The sequence below is a fragment of the Centroberyx gerrardi genome, chromosome 23 (genome assembly GCF_048128805.1).
Source record: "Centroberyx gerrardi isolate f3 chromosome 23, fCenGer3.hap1.cur.20231027, whole genome shotgun sequence".
NCBI classification, from domain to species: domain Eukaryota; kingdom Metazoa; phylum Chordata; class Actinopteri; order Beryciformes; family Berycidae; genus Centroberyx; species Centroberyx gerrardi.
In genome coordinates this window covers 640,572-657,723 of record NC_136019.1, presented here as the reverse complement: position 1 = coordinate 657,723, position 17,152 = coordinate 640,572, and the positions used below count along the sequence as shown (strand labels likewise).

Genomic DNA, 17,152 nt, shown 5'->3' with positions numbered 1-17,152 from the left:
CACGACCAGGCCTGGTGACAGAAAACACACACACACACACACACACACACACACACACACACACACACACACTTAGCATTGGCCCAACCCAGCTCTCCTACCGATACACCTTTGATTCAATCACTTAGTAGCAGAACAGTAGAGACAGTAAAATCCTCCAGACATCAGAAACCCAGCAGTAGAATCAGAACAGTCAACATGCTAACATCAAGTGTTTTAAACCAGATGACGGGTTTTTTTTTTAAAGGTACAGTACCTTGTTGCTACAGCGACGGGGGAGGGGCTTAGCCTTGCCGCACATACAGGACACCGATACCATCTTTGGACAGGGGGGGCAGGGACCTGGAACACACACACACACACACACACACACACACACACATAAAACAAAGATATCAGTGATGTATATAACTCTGTAATCAGCTGGAACAAATATAGTTTGATATTGACAGAGTGCAGGAAGATTGAAACATGTTAAATGTGTGATGAAATATGTAAATTAATTAATAAACACACAAAGATTTTAATGTTAATAAGAGAGGAAACCGCACATATGTCTATGCGTGTATAGTGTCTACATACAGTATGTGCCTACAGTGTGTGTGTAGATGCATTTGTACATGTGTGTGAATTTCCGTTTTTGTGCATTTTGTTTGTGTGCGTGTTTAAGGTTGTGTATGCATGTGTGTATATAGAGAGGCATATATGTGTGTGTGTGTGTGTGTGTGTGTGTGTGTACCCGGGTGGCAGAGCAGCAGACAGCTGTGCCACACAGCGGTTTGAGCTCCTTCTGACAGACGGAGCCGCAGGAGTGAGGAACCAACCAGGGGTCAGCTGGAGGATCCTGCAGCTTCCCACAGTAACACACATACCTGCACGCACACACACACACACACACACACACACACACACACACACACACACACACACACACAGGGTTTACAAATCCACTGGACTACAATTTGTTTCAAAGTGTGGAACAGTTTAGTAGTCTCTCTGTGTTCAGCTGACTGCGGTGGTTTGGATCTGACATTACTGTTGCTGCTTGGACAGTAATGTCAATAAAGTTTGGTTGAATTTGACTCAAAGACAGGTATGGAAGGAGGACAACAGCAGCCAGACTTCTGTGTGTGTGTGTGTACAGAGTGACACCTGGTGGAGAGAGGAGGAGTGACAGCTACACCGTACAGAAGAGAAACCACACTTCACTCCTCACGGAACCCAACATCACTAACTGCTTCCTCTGTGCTGTAAAGGTCAAAGGTCATGACCAGGGTTTAAATATGAAATCAACATGTCCTACACCCATACCTGCTATTAAAGCTGCTCTGTGGTAAACCATCAGCTCATTAACATACAGACATCAGTGTAATGACAGTAAACATCCTCCATAGTTTCTCCACCTGGTGGATCTGGAGGGAAATCTGCTGGATCGCTTTACGGCACAAAACAGGAAGAGGTTCTTCTTCTGTTCTTCCAGAGCAAACGGAGCTAAAGCTGAAAGAGTTTCTGGCAGCGGCAGATTCAGCCAATAGGGGGCGCCACAAATGCAAAAAAAAAAACTAAAAACAAAACAAACACTAGCAGACAATATAAATGTCCCTAAATAAGTAAATCGTTCCATAACAGACTGGAAACTGTAACTGGCTCCTGATTGGCCCAAAGAGACAACATGTTGACTGTTGACATATTTACTTATTTCCACAAAAATATAATGATAATAATCTATCAGACAGTTTGAAATAAAATATTGAAAATGAACAGTCTCACAATAGTTTAACTGTTTAATTGTTTTTAGGGTTTTTTTTTCTGTGTAAATTTGTATGAAAATCAGCTTGAAAACTTCCACAGTTTTCATTGGGACGCAAATATGAGCATTAGTCTATTAACTGGAGAAATTGCATATATTTAATCATTTTAATATATAATTTTGTAAGATTTATAAATATTGCATTTAATATAATGCAGAAAATGTAATCATCCATACCTGTTGGGCGTGGCGCTGGGTTGATATTCTGCCCGACACTTCGGACTGAGGAGAGAAGATTTATAAATATTTAAATAATATAAAACTTATTATTATTCAATATTATTGAATATTCTACTCTGCCGTGGTTTTTTCATTCTATTCCACAGCAACCTACTCAGCGTAGATTAGAGCAGATTATACTGTATTCTACTATAACTTCATATCAAATGTTCATGCCCAACTTTCACAGATGCTGACACAGACTCACAGCAAACGTCACGACTTTACAATTTAAAAATCAAAAACATTTCCAATCGTGGAAAACTTTTTAATTTTCAAATTCCATACATTTTTCCAAGGTTTTCATGAGTGTGTGAAGCCAGCCGACCAGGGTTCAGGGTCACTTCATGAATGAACTCATCAACTCGAATTGAATTGGAATTTCAGGAAGTTTAATTTAATTCAATACAATTCTGTGAAATTCCGTGTTTTTTTGTTGCAGTGTAGCGTTTTACAATACATTAATCATAAAATGTTAAGGGAACCTTTCAGTTGGTATCTGATGCAGAACATGAGATGGTAATCCATACACTATGATTGAATGTATTGGATTTGTTGACCTGTCTTTTATTTGATTTATAATGTTTTGAGTCGAGACAAACTCTCTTGGAAGTGGAATTTCGTGGAATTCAATTCTGTTTCCTGTCATTCCACTTCAGTCCACATTCTGTTTCCTTACAGCTGGAGCTCTGTCGGAACAATAACGGTTCCGATAAAATAAACAAAATCGAAATAGAAGCTGCTGTTCCTCACCAGGGCCAGGGAAGCTGCTTCTGACCGAAGTCTTCATCCGTGACGGACGAGACGAGGAAGACGGAGTCTCTCGCCCATTTCTGAATACAGGGGATGTGGAAGAGAGAGAAACAACTGGAGCAACTCCACACCTGGAGAGAGAGAGAGAGAGAGAGAGAGAGAGAGAGGAGAGAGAGAGAGAGAGAGAGAGAGAGAGGAGAGAGAGAGAGAGAGAGAGAGGGAGAGACAGAGAGAGAGAGGGAGAGAGAGAGAGAAAGACAGAAAAAAAGAGAGAGACAGAAAGACAGAGGGAGAGAGAGACGTTAGGCCTTAAATTCTAAGCAAATAGCATAAAAATACCAATATGGACGCCATACAATGTGTGTGTGTGTGTGTGTGTGTACGTGTGTGTGTGTGTGTGTGTGTGTGTGTGTGTCTCACAGGCTGTGTTCTCCTGACGGAGGCGATGCAGATCAAGCAGGTCAACGCTCCAGACTGAAAAAAATCATTCAGATACTGACCAGTTCTGACCAGACCGCTGACATCACCACCTGGAGAGAGAGTGAGAGAGAGAGAGAGAGAGAGAGTGAGAGAGAGAGAGAGAGAGAGAGAGAGAGAGAGAGAGAGAGAGAGAGGGGAGAGAGAGAGTGAGAGAGAGAGAGAGAGAGAGAGTGAGAGAGAGAGAGAGAGAGAGAGAGAGAGAGAGAGATGTATATATTAACACACAGGCGACCACCACAAACGCTCCAATAACAGCTCAGTACAACAGTGGAGTGCAGAAGCTGTTGGTCCTGATGATAAATGTTGCTATAGCAACAGATGACCAGCCGCTACGAGACAGGTAGGTACCTAATAAAGCGGCCAGGGAGTGTATCTGTATATGAACCAGTAACAATTTTCAAAATTGGAAGTCAGAGAAAGCTGAGAACTAGAAAAAAAAAACGCGAAGAAACAACGGAAAACGCAGACAAAACATCGCAACGGGAAACGGAAGAAACGAAGACGGTTAACTTAGGTGAACTGCTGTTGCCATGGTTACGCCCGTCTCACCTGTCTGGTCAGTGTATGTCGTGAACGTCGACGCCAGGATCTTCCCTCTCTTCCCATCCTTCATCTCAGTCTCTCCACCTCCACCATCATCATCATCGTCGTTGTCCTCGTCCTCGTCGTCATCATCATCGGAGGAGGAGCTTAAGTGGCTCTGGACCAATCGCTGAGCAGCAGCCTGGTTGGACTTCCTGATCTCCTCAAACTTGGCTTGGACAGACACTCCTGTCAATCAAGTAGGAAAGAAGAAAAAAACAAAACAGTCGATCAATAATCCTGGGAGAGGGAAAGAAACCAAGAGACTCCAAATAACTGAGAAATGACAAAGTTCTCAAAATTCCCTCAAAAATTCGGAGAAAGTTCCTAAAATTTCCTGACAATGTTTCCTGACACAAGGAAACATTGAGGAAAGCAGTTTTCTACTAAAGTAAAACAGTAAGAACGTGCCGTTCATTTAAAAGGGTCTATGTGCAATTTCTGGTCCAGTGCCGGCCTCTGTCGTTCAGCGTTGTCATGGCAACAGCCGCTGCTCCGCTGAGGATTATATACATGCCGAATTCACCAGAACACCCTGCCGCTTAGTCATAAAGACTCAAGTTAGATTTTCCGATGCGTGTTTTTCGCCGATAAGCGAGGCAAAAACAAACTGCCAGATTTTTGAATGGACCCTGGTGTCACATTCTCTCTACAAGCCAAAACAATGTTAAAACACACTCAATCTATCCTTACTCTGTTCAGGTTCAGGTGTGATGGCAGCATTCGTCTTCCCTCCTCCTCTTCCTCCCCCTCCTCCTCCTCCTCCCCCCTCCTCCTCCTCCTCCCCCCTCCTCCTCTTCCTCCCCCCCACACTCCTGCAGCTACAGGAGGTGAGGAAACTCCGGGTCTCTCTCTCTCCTTCTGCGGAGGTCGCGACCTTTCACCTTGACCCCCCTGGCCCCGGCCTCGCCCCCGGCCCTGCTGTCGCCAGGCTGGCTCCATGGCAACCGGCTCTGAGAGAGAGAGAGAGACAGACAGATAGACAGACAGACAGAGAGAGAGACAAAGAGAGAGAGACAGAGAGAGAGAGAGGCAGTTAGATGGGAGACGCTGGACTAATATAATGTTATTATGCTTTTTGCAACAAAAACCAGGAACAAGAGATGAAAGTCAGCTTCAGCTAGAAGCCCAGTATGCAGGGCTGCACCAAATTAGTTTCATTATTGATTAATCTATTGATTACCATTCAGTCTATAAAATGTCTAAAATAATGACAATTGTCCATCACAGTTCCCAGAGTCCAAAGTGATTCTTCAGGTTTCTTCCTCAGTCTGACCAGCAGCAAAAAAAACCCCAAAGGATTCATTTAATACGATTGATCAATGAATTAATTTTCTGTCGATGGACTAATTGATTGATCGACTGATGGTTTCAGCACTCCCAGCATGCAGGAGTTCACCTTGACAGGTCAGCTACACCAGACTACAACCTGCTGTATCCACACGTGTCAGACAGCTGAGAGACGATGCGCATGCACAATTCCATTATTCAGTTTATCAGCACGTGAACCCGGGTTTTGGGACCCGGGACCCTGAACCAGGCTGCAGGAGACAAGGCTATATTTAACTTATTCAGCTGCACCTTGCCTCCCTTCCATTTGACTGGTTGTGTGTGTGTGTGTGTGTGTGTGTGTGTGTGACATAACATGATGTTATTCTACTGCGGTACTCATCTTTTGCCTGCTAAATGCCTACAGTGCTTCGTTAGATGCAAATATAAGTTAGATTTTCACCTGTTTTCCGTTATTTAACGTTAGCAGTCAGGCTGACATCAGTTCATACAGCACTAGCTAGCTGGCTAGCTAGCATAAGCTAACTGCTGTCATTAGATCCAAGAGGGAAAATATGTGAGTGAAAATGTCGTATCGATAAACAGTTATTAGTGTAATATTAATACACGTATCCTCCTCGGCACGGTAACTAAGGTTTGTAGATAGAGTTAGAAACTAAAAGGTAATTTGTACAGTTTTCCATTCAACACACCTCAGCAGTCGGCAGCAGTGGAGTCAGTTACTTGGTTGACATGCGCGGCCCTTCGCAGTGCATGCCGGTACATGTAGTCTGTCAAGGCTGCGGTTAGTCCCGGGTCCTAGGAGGTTCGTGTCAGTATAATACTACAAATCCCACAATGCACAGGGAGCCGGGGGGCAGTGCGACGTGTCAAAGAAGTCAGCTGGAGGTTTCATTCATGTAACAGACAGGACAGTTGGCACCTGTAGTAGTAGTAGTAGTAATAGTAATAATAGTAATAATAGTAGTAGCAGCAGTAGTAGTAATAGTATTAGCAGTAGTAGCAGTAGTAGCAGTAATAGTAGTAATAGTAGGCTAGTAATAGCAGCTACTTGTAGAAGTATGTAGTAGTAGTAATAGTAGTAGTAGCAGTAGTGGTAATAGTAGCAGCAGTAGTAGTAGTAGTACTACTACTACTAGTAGTAGCAGTGGTAGCAGTAGCAGTAGCAGTAGTAGTAGTAATAGTAGTATCTGTAGTAGCAGTAGTAGCAGTAGTAGTAGCAGTAGTATCTCTAGTAGCAGTAGTAGCAGTAGTAGTAGCAGTAGTATCTCTAGTAGCAGTAGTAGTAGCAGTAGTAGTATCTGTAGTAGCAGTAGTAGTATCTGTAGTAGCAGTAGTAGTATCTGTAGTAGCAGTAGTATATAATAACAATAACAGTCAAAGCTTCCTTATAAAATGTCTTTATTGCAGCATAAATATCTGAAATTATTTGGTTCATATTTTAGCTAGAGAGCTTTACATGTTACAAGCTGTCATGTGACAGGAAGTCAAACAAATAAAATATTCTTTATCAGTGACATTATAGAAAAATAGATGACAAACTATGGGCGTTACTGCAGTGACTGTGGACTTACAGGGTAAGAAGCAGCTAGTTTTACAGACCCAGACCTGGTTTACAGTAGAACAGCGCCACCTCTGGCTTCATTTAGACTTACACCACTGATTGGTCCAGAGACTGACAGGATGTGATGCTAAAGATCAGTTCTAACAATACTGAGTGTGTGACCTGTGACCTTTCACCTCCTTACTACAGGTTGATCCAGGAAGTGAAGCTGATTCTACTGTTGAGCTCAGTAGAGTCTCTCTGGAGAAGAGCAGCCAGATGAATAAATTGTAAAACATCAATTAAAAATGAAACCTACAATTTCAAAATAATTTTCCTAGTGCATTTGTAATTGCAAATCTCTCCATCTCCATCTCTACCATCAGAAAATGGCAGCAATGTTACTCGCAGAACAGTTTGTATGTTTTTTAAACTGTGCCCACACATTTAAAAAAAAAAAAAAAAAAAAAAAAAATCTGATGTTACCCCACAGGCTTCGTAGATTCGTTTTGATACAATACAAAAAAATACAACAAAGTCAACTTTTTTCCGCTCTGGTTCAGACCAAAGAAAACCAACTGCAGGAGGATCGCAGCATTAACCTTCAAAATGTGAATTTATATGTTTTCAAAACTCTGTTGCTGTAATAAGAGGAGAATATCCAGAGGAACGGTGCCAGCTATGTAGCCCATTTTATACAATAATACAGTATAATTACAACAAAAAGTTACTATATAAGATTCTCTCTCTCTCTCTCTCTGTTTCTCATTCTCTCTGAAGCTCGGTCGTCCTCTTGCGCTCCAGTGATGCAGCAGCTTTAAGAGTTAAGTGAAGACAAAAACAAACACAAAAACAGCCTTTTTTTCCATCCAGACAGCCACTGGTCTGGTGTCAGTCCACTTTCACTTCACTTCAGTTCGGTCCCGATGTAAATCCAAACCATTCAGCCTCAAAAATCCAGGTAACACTTTACTTGAAGGGCTGCTCATAAGGCGTCGTAAGCACATTATAAACACACTGTGAGTGCATGATAATTATTATAATCAGAGCATTGTATCATGTAAGGGGTTGAACACGTTTTTCAGGGGGAGATAAGAGTCATTTGGAGTCATCTTGGCTGCTGAAATACTGAAAATGGCTCGTGGATTTCATCTTGTATTTTTGGTGCTTTTTTTTTTGGTATATTTTTGGTATCTTTACTGCATGTGGACAGCTAGTTCCTGTTTCTGTCCTCACTCACATTAGTGCAGCATCTCCCATCTCATTCAATGACAGGACTTTAAAAAGGGAAGATACTCGGCAAAAAAAAAACCTACCAAAAGAAAAAGAGCCTCATCTTCATCGCTCCTCATCCTCCCTTCTCATCTCGGAGTGTTTTTCATCTGCTTCTGTTTCCTTGATGCGGTTTGAGTTTCTCTTTTCTCTGTCTGTTCAGCCATGGTGGCTATCGCTGCTCATGCTAACTACCCAGTTCTTCTTCTTCTGTTGATTCCAGACAAAGCGGAAACGTAAAACGCATCACTTCCTTCTTCTTCTTCCCAGGGAAGAGCTACCAGACACCGGCTGTTTAGAACAGGCAGTGGAAAAGCTTTACGAACTGGATATAGGTTGGATCACTGTTGAGTTACAGAGGATTTAGATGAAAATGTTTAAATTGAATGTAATTTTCCAAAGTTTGTCCGATTATTTTGTTGGATGAAAAGTTTCCCAATGCTTCTAATGTGTTATAATGCATCAAAAAGTGCTTCAAGTAAAGTGTTACCAAATCCTGAACTGGCTTGAAGTGAAAGTGGATTGATCCCGAACAAACGAGGGCTAACCCAGGCTGTAAAACAAACGCCCCCATCCTTCCTCCCGCTCCTCAGGTTCTCGTCTTGGCCGTCTGCTGCTTCCCGTTCGGCGGGCTAGTCGGGAAGCGGCGCCGGCGGCTCCAGCTTCTTCTCCAGCTTGGTGACTCGGTATTTGAGCTTGCTCTGCGTGGCTTCGTGTTCGGCCAGCAGCCGGGCGTAGCGGGTCTGCAGGACGTCCAGCGCGCCGGTCATCCGTTCCACCTTCTCCTCCATGTCTTTGGGGTCGGGGCCCTGCGCTGCCACCTGCAGGCCAGAAGGAGGCATTTAAACCTTTATTTACCCAGCGAGGAAAGGAAAATATATCCATTTTAGAAGAAAACAAGTGAAAACTAGCTTAGCGCAAGTGTCAGGCTCACCACCTGTTCTGTCTGTGAAGCCGACCAATAAAACAGCTGACAGTAGCCATGTTTATTAATTGAACATTCAGAATTTCCAATAACTGCCAACATCTGGGCTAAGCTGATGACATCAGCACACAAACAAGAAAAATCAACACCCAAGGCAACCTGCTTATGCCCGTAAATGGTTCTAGTCTCAGAGGGGGAGAATCCACATTAAACCCCCCCCCTCCCCCACCCCCACCTCACTCACTCACTCACACACACACACACACACACACACACACACACACTCCCCTTGAATGTCTCTCCAGTTATTTCACATACAAGTTGTGGGAGGAAGATACATGAATCTAGAGCGACACTATGCTGATGACACTTTCATTTATAGATAGTAAATTTGAGTAAGGACATTTTTTCCGCTGCAAGACTCTTGCAATGAAAACTGAAACACTCACTTGTAGCTGAACAATTCCAGTCAATACAGTCAATACTAGCCAGCTATTGGTTTTTGGCCCGGTGTTTGTCTTCTCTCCCTGCAGAGAGCCAGTGGCTGAGGTGGAGCAACATTTAGCCTCAGCTGCTAATGTTTAATTAAGCAGATGGACGTTAAGACAAAGAAATAAACTGTGTTCAAACCAGTGACGTTTTGGTTTTTCTGCCACTCGAAGTGGAGAGAGACATGCAGTGGGAATATGGGCTCCGATTTGTTGATTGACAGACAGTTGCACTGCTGGACAAATTTGCCACCCAAAAAGGACGACCAACATCAAACCCAACACCGTAACACGCACGATTAAAAATCTTGAAGCTCATCATTCAACATCTCTAGGAGACCCGGTCTGCAAAAGTGTCTAATTTACTCAAACAAGCACGTAAGTTCCTAGTAATCTTAAAAAGTACCATCATTTGCTTTAATGTGCTGTCAATCATGTAGTCAGAGTCGGTGTTATTTCAAACGGTGGAGACTCGTTTTGGAATCAGACTCTTCGGTTACAGTGAACAGAAATCAAACAGTCTTTCAGTTCGAGGTGCATCTTTACCTCCAGGTCCAGCAGGCCGTCCTTCATCAGGATCTGCCTTCCCTTCTCCTCCAGCATGGCTTTAGCGTCCGGATACTCCGTCAGCGCCTCCATCAGGTCGTCCTTGGAAAGACAGAAGAGGTCCGAGTAACCGATACTCCTGATGTTCGCCGTTCTCCTGTTGCCTGCCTTACTTCCTGTTAGAGGAGAGGAAAAGAGGGTTTTTTTGTAATTCAAGCAACAAAAAAGCGACGTTAGCATTCCTCATAGACCTCGTGAATCATGTATGATGTCAGCCTCGCTCAAAAATGGATGTATGGTTCCAAAGTGATTTCTCTACAGGGAAATTAATGGGGTTTTCACATAATCGTCCCTGTCACAGTCCACATTTAACGCAGGCTTTTCAAACTTGGACGTTTTTACCTGCGTATATTTATCTCTCTACTGGAACTGGGTCCGTTGGTTTCTGTAACGTTCATTTTCAAGTTGAGGCAGTAATTTTTTTAACAACAGGCGAAACACTTTGGTGCACAGTCAGTAAACCAGTCAGTATATGCTGGCCTCAGATTACAGGAGTTTTAAAATCCTAACCGATTTTGAAATCGGGTTGCATCGTGCACTTAACCGATTCTTCTTTCTTCTTTCTTCTCTCAAAATCAAATCGCAAACAAGCTCACACTAGAAGTTTAGAAAATGACGGTGCATCGACATATTATTAAGATCATCTTGCCCGACGGAGCTGCTGTACGCAACAACTCACGTGACCATGGAGGGGTAGCGGCAGCGTTGCCAGATGGGAAATGTTAAAGTATCGTACCAGAGGCTTAAAATTATCGTATTTTGAGGAAAATTATCGTACGCGAGTCATAACCAAGAGAACAAGAGCCTACCGTTGTGCAATCTTCAAATAGGCTACTCTATGTGTCTGTAACCCTGATTTCTTGGTGGGTAGCGTTCTCCAGTCACTCTGGGCTGTGGCATCAGTACGGATTCACAGCGGACCTCTACTCATCGGCACATCACATGTTACTCTGTTACCGTTACACAAATGTGTCCCCCCGTAAACGATCAAACAATGACAGGTGGGAACTAAAATTACTTTGTCCTTAGGCAAAGTATGAGCCAGTCTCATGCTGCCACCTACTGTTAGGGAGTAGACATAGCAAGTTTACTTCCTTTCCTTCCTTGATTACAACTACTAATACTAAGTGTCACAAAATGATCAAATTATCGTACATTATGGGACTTTTGGCATTATTGATCGTACATCGTACAGAGGGCAAAATTATCGTACAAATACGATAATTATCGTACATCTGGCAATGCTGGGCAGGGGGGCAGGAGGCAGATGTTTACAAACATGGAGGCGGAACAGCTGGCTCTGGTGTGTTCAGTAGTTTGCCAAAGAAAAGGCCAGATGAATTGGGATGAGAAAATGGTTGGAGAGACATCTTCAGCAAGAACTGGAGAATTTAACCGTCAGTTTTAATATCTGTTTGTTATAACGTTGGTACGCTATCGCTAGCCTATAGTGCTAAAAGGTTTACCGTTGCTCGGGAATACCGTCAGCTGTCCCGGCCGGGACGTTAAAGTTGGATTGTCCAATGTTGAAAGGCATAATGACGTGACGTCGCCGTCCAGATTTTAACTCGCAAATATCAAACAGGTTAGAAATGATCGGGGCGGCTCCGATACGTCTTCGAACAGTTCGGGAGGGTTCAGATTTGATCTGTACACAGCTCACATCACCAGATATTCTGCGCCGAACTTCGGTTCCAACCAAGACTCAGATCCAGATTTCTCCTCCGATTGTCGGGAGGGGAAAACTCCTGTAATCTGAGTCCGGCATTAGTCAGTAAACAGTCAGTCAGTCAGTAAACAGTCAGTCAGTCAGTAAACAGTCAGTCAGTCAGTCAGTAAACAGTTAGTCAGTCAGTCAGTAAACAGTCAGCCAATCTTACCTTTAATAGCCAGGATACTGATCTCTCCGAAGTAGCTGCCGTCGCTCAGGACGACGAACTGCTTGATTCCGTCGTCGGCGACAACAGCCAGCTTCCCCTCCTTGATGATGTACATCTCTCTACCGATGTCACCCTTCTTACAGATGTAGTCGCCCGGACTGTAGACCTGAGGCTGCAGCTTCAGCACCAACTCCACCAGCAGACCGGCCTCGCAGTCCGCAAAGATACGAACCTGAGTGGAGAGAAAAGGAAGAAAAGAAAAGAAAAAGGTGTTATTAAATATAAACACTGGAATTTTTAGCATTCCTCATTAAAACCAACAGGCACATTGGCTGTGGGGAAATAACATAGCTTTGGGCTAGCAGGACCCACTGGAGGAACGCTAACATGAACAATGCTAACAGTGCTGACATTTTTAGGAGGCCTGAACAGACATGGAAGATACAAAAGTCTTGTGCGTGCAAATGTGTGATGTATCTATGTGTGTATACGTACATACTTGTGTGTGTGCGTGCATGTATGTGTGTGTGTGTGTGTGTACACCTTCTTCAGGGTGTCCAGGTGGACGTTGATGGCGATCTCGGCTCTCAGTTTGTCAGGGAGGTACTTCAGCACCTCTCTCTCATCCACCGCCTTCTTATTGGTCCACAGGTAGTCGAACCACTTTATCACTCGCTTCTCCAGGTCCTTAGTTACCTGGGGGGGGGGGGGGGGATATTAAGTAAGTAAGTATTTATGGGGCCACAGATAGTCAAGTAATGTGATTTCAAACCAACTAACTAACTAACTAACTACATGACTAGCTAGCTAACTATCTGACTCACAAGCTAGCTAACTAACTGACTGACTCACAACCAAGCGGCCAAAACCACAGGTGAATTTTGACTCAAAATCCCGCCCAACTCCATGCAAGTCAATGGGACCACAGCTCAACTTCAATGTCAATACGTTTTTATGAGGTTATGGTCTCAGTTAATTTCACTTCTTGTAATATGTGTCCATATGGCGATTTTCAAAATAATATAACGTTTATAAAACGGGGTTCTTTTCCTAGTGATTGACAGGTCGTCTGTCCAGTGATCGACAGGTCGCCGATTACGGACCAATAGCAGGCGGAGCTGCAGCTCGATCTGTCGACCCCCGGCTTCGCTTCGGCTGCTCCGGCTCCAAAAAATGTCAACATGGCAGCGATCGTAAACCCGATCTTTTGGCTTCAAAACGACCCTTCAGAAACCTGTGGGTGACGTCACACTCACTATGGCCATCTTTTTTTACAGTCTATGCTCACAACTGACTAGCTAGCTAACTAACTGATTAACTGACTCGTTGACTCACTGACTAGCTAGCTAACTAACTGCATAACTGATTAACTAGCTAACTACTGACATACTGCCTGACTGAATAACTAACTTACTTACTGATTGACTGAATAACTAACTATCTGAGTGACTAAGTAAGTAATTAACTAACTGATTGGCTAACTAACTAACCAGCCAACTAACTAACTATCATGCTAACCAGTTAACTAATTAGCCAGCTAACTAACCTTTCTGAAGCTCATGTACTGTTTGATGGCGTCGATGCGAGCCTGGAAGTCGGCCCTGGCAGCGTTCATGTTGGTGATCATGGAACCGACGTTACCGACGATGGTGGCAAAAATCAACACACCCACCTGGAGTACAATAGAATAGAATAGAATGGAATAGAATAGAATAGAATAGAATATGAAAATGTAGGCTGGGAACAGAATACTAGTACACAGTACGCACACTACTACTATACTCATTGATTGTGTAGTATTCAGTTAGTATCCCACTCACTGGTAGTGTTTACATGCAGCACATGTGTGTTCCCATAAATTGAAAGTCTGAGTATGTTAACATGCACTCTGATAAATTCGATCTTGAACCAATTAATTAATTAATTAAAACTGACAAACTGTCAAGTGACTGAAACTGTCATGTAAACGCCTTCATCACATTCTCTTCATCTTGGTGAGGTGATAACACCGCTAGATTTCTGTTCAGTCTTTCCATTTATTGGGGATGTAAATTATTTATTTTGGTTTTTTCAAACTGTGCAGGTCAAAGGTCACTAGATGCACTAATTATTAAATGTATCCATGTTAACCGGGTCATTAGAGAAATTTAGACACGATGTAAACTTTGTAATTAAAATATTGCCTAAAGCTGGTTACTTCCAGTAATCGGAGTGCTAGTACTCATTGACACTAACAATTTGGCTTTGTGACATCACTCTTTAAGCCACACCCACCAGGAAGTCTGTGACGACGAAGAAGTACTCAGAGTTCTCGACAGGGGGCGGAGTCTCTCCGATGGTGGTGAGCGTCAGCGTGGACCAGTACATGCTGTAGGCGTACTTCCTGACCAGGCGACCAAACTCTGGATCCTTAGGGTCGGGATACACAAACCTGTCTGAACCAAAACCTGGAGAGGAGGAGAGGAGAGGAGGAGAGGAGAGGAGAGAGATGAGAGAAGAGGAGAAGAGGAGAGGAGGAGAGAGGAGAGGAGGAGAGGAGGAGAGGAGAGGAGGAGAGGAGAGGAGAGGAGGAGAGAGGAGAGGAGAGGGGAGAGATGAGAGAAGAGGAGAGGAGAGGAGGAGAGAGGAGAGGAGAGGAGAGGAGGAGAGAGGAGAGAAGAGGAGGAGAGAGGAGAGAAGAGGAGAGGAGGAGGAGAGAGGAGAGGAGAAGAGAGAGAGAGAGGAGGAGAGAGGAGATGAAAGGAGGGGAGAGCAGAGGAGAGGAGCGGAAACAAGGAGAGGAGAGGAGGAAAGGAAAGATGGGGAGAGCAGAGGAGAGGAAAGGAGAGGGGAGGAGGAGAGAGTTTATACGGTATAACAGACTGAAGCAGGATGTGAACCAGTGGACAGAAGCAGAATAGAAGTGAGTTCTACTGACCGACGGCCTTGGAGAAGGAATAGTAGAGGCAGGCGTTCCAGTGGATGATGATGACGATGTACATGACGAGGTTGGAGATACGAAGCAAGTTGGGATAGTTGGTCCTGGTCTCCGTCCTCTGGAAGAACTCCAGCATCCTGCCGAGTAGAACACAGTGGAGTACAGTAGAAAATAGTAGAGTAGAACAGAGTAGAGTAGAACACAGTGGAGTACAGTAGAAAATAGTAGAGTAGAACAGAGTAGAGTAGAACAGAGTGGAGTACAGAAAAGAAGAGGAGAGAAGAGAGGAGCAGAATAAAGTAGAGCAGAACAGATTAGAGTAGAGTAGAACAGATTAGAGAAGAGTAGAGCAGAGAAGAGTATAACAGAGTAGAGTAGAACAGTAGTGTAGAACAGTAGAGTAGAACAGAGTGGAGTAGAACAGTAGAGTAGAACAGATTAGAGAAGAGTAGAGTGGAGTAGAGAAAAGAAGAGTAGAGAAGAGAGGAGTAGAATAAAGTAGAGCAGAACAGATTAGAGTAGAGTAGAGCAGAGAAGAGTATAACAGAGTAGAGTAGAACAGATTAGAGTAGAACAGAGTGGAGTAGAGAAAAGAAGAGTAGAGAAGAGAGGAGTAGAATAAAGTAGAGCAGAACAGATTAGAGTAGAGTGGACATATTGATTTCTCATGAACTATTAATTATAAAATCTTTACCAGAACACAATAAATTCTAAGCATCACAGTCAATAAAGGCAGATCGCTTTATAAGGAAATGTTTAATTTAATGTTTTCTGTAGTTCAGTTTGAAATTTACAAATTTCAAACTTTCAAAGACGCAAGCAGAGGGCGACATGGCTCACTGTGTGTGTGTGTGTGTGTGTGTGTGTGTGTGTGTGTGTGTGTGTGTGTGTGTGTGTGTGTGTGTGCGTGCCTGTTATACCTGGGCAGTATTACACAAAGCAGGATTAGCATTACAGTTAATAGGATTAAACAGACCAGAAACATCTCAGGCTATTCAAAGTACAATTTCCGGCATTTTTTTTTTTTTTTTACAACAGATTTGCGTGCTTTGTGTCCGTCTGAGCTGAAGCACGACTCTGCTTCAGCTGCAGCTCTCCACACATTCTCTTAAAAGTCAGATTCACAAGGGTTTTCGTCAGGTTTCTCCTCCTGAAGAGGTTCGAGTCGTGTTCAGAGCAACCTGAGGGAGTCGCTCACCTCGACTTCCACCGTCCGCTGGCACGTTGTGACTGTGGACACTTTAAAGTTAACGGGGGAAAATGACTGTGACTGCAGCATGATGTCATAAAACTTAGTGAAATGAGCGCAAAGTCAGAAACGCAGATTATGTGAAAATTACGTTCCTCCACCACAAACTGGATTCTGTAGCAACATGAATTGGACACGACATTTTAGTGAAGGTTAGTGAAGAACTATTTTTCTCTGCCACAGTTGGGTGAACTTGCTAGCCGTTGTTCGGCCTCTTGCTGCAACAACGAGTCCAAACTGTTTGTCAGAATATCTCAGGAAAACGATACGGAGAACGACCGACGTATTTCTCTCCGCGGCCCGGAAAGCGGCGGCACCGACCGTTTCCACTCGGCGGATCGTCTTCTACTGAACTCTACTGTTTACGATCCGGAACTAGATCGCTCCGCCAGGAACCGCCTTTCACCCCACAGCGCTCTGTGCTGCGGCAGAGAAAAATAGTTCTGTGATTTCCTGATTGGTGAAAGTTGAGTAACGGAGGAAGTGAGTCTGTTTCCTCTCGACTCTGTGGAGACACAGACGGCTTCTCTGGAATATTCTGACAAACAGTTTGGACTCGTTGCAGCAAGAGGCAGCGGAGCTTCAACTGACAGCTGACTGGAGACAAGACTGTCTGTGGGTCCAACAGCTACAGACAATACTGTCTGTGGGTCCAACAGCTACAGACAATACTGTCTGTGGGTCCAAGAGCTACAGCAGGAGGAGAGGAGTTATATAAAGGAACAAAATCAATGAACTGATCCTTTAACTTTATGCAACTAAAACGACTTTAGCTAAAAATTTAAATGTGACACACAGTAGAAATTTACGGCGACCGGCATTGAAGTCAAACTCATCACCCATCCTCCACCCGACCACAACACACCCTGACTCTCCACTGAGCTGCTTCAATGTGACTCTACTTCCTGTTTATAGTCGTGCCTCCTTCACGGAACCATTTCCTGCTGGGAAAACTGAATTCTCTCACTTTTCGTGCACGTATTTGCATTTTAAGACTTTGGGCTTATTTCACAAATTTTCAGGAGATCAGGTGGGGCTATGGCCATGTTTGATGTGTGTGTGTGTGTGTGTGTGTGTGTGTGTGTGTGTGTGTGTGTGTGTGTGTGTGTGTGTGTGTGTGTGTACCTGTTGAACCTGA

The 17,152-nt window shown here is 43.7% G+C and overlaps 2 protein-coding genes across 2 annotated transcripts in view; both read right to left on the bottom strand.

Annotated features, from left to right (window-relative positions):
* Positions 1 to 124: 124 nt before the first annotated feature.
* Positions 125 to 5,889, bottom strand: LOC139927258 (NF-X1-type zinc finger protein NFXL1). The gene is made up of 9 exons (XM_078281751.1): positions 5,858 to 5,889; positions 4,538 to 4,665; positions 3,812 to 4,033; positions 3,203 to 3,312; positions 2,783 to 2,913; positions 1,988 to 2,032; positions 740 to 872; positions 257 to 342; positions 125 to 155 (listed from the first exon to the last, which is right to left on the bottom strand). Exons 1-9 carry the CDS (start codon positions 5,887 to 5,889, stop codon positions 125 to 127), a joined length of 918 nt encoding a protein of 305 aa, XP_078137877.1.
* A 2,692-nt stretch (positions 5,890 to 8,581) lies between these two features.
* cnga1b (cyclic nucleotide gated channel subunit alpha 1b) overlaps positions 8,582 to 17,152 on the bottom strand; it is a 14,058-nt gene continuing 5,487 nt past the window's right edge. Inside the window, exons 7-14 of the mRNA XM_078281750.1 lie at positions 17,140 to 17,152; positions 14,766 to 14,902; positions 14,123 to 14,295; positions 13,395 to 13,520; positions 12,392 to 12,544; positions 11,849 to 12,080; positions 9,909 to 10,084; positions 8,582 to 8,770 (exon numbers count right to left, since the gene is read on the bottom strand). The exon at positions 17,140 to 17,152 is cut by the window's right edge and continues 162 nt beyond it. Of these exons, the coding sequence (XP_078137876.1) occupies positions 8,582 to 8,770; positions 9,909 to 10,084; positions 11,849 to 12,080; positions 12,392 to 12,544; positions 13,395 to 13,520; positions 14,123 to 14,295; positions 14,766 to 14,902; positions 17,140 to 17,152 (1,199 nt within the window). The remainder of the gene's footprint in view (positions 8,771 to 9,908; positions 10,085 to 11,848; positions 12,081 to 12,391; positions 12,545 to 13,394; positions 13,521 to 14,122; positions 14,296 to 14,765; positions 14,903 to 17,139) is intronic.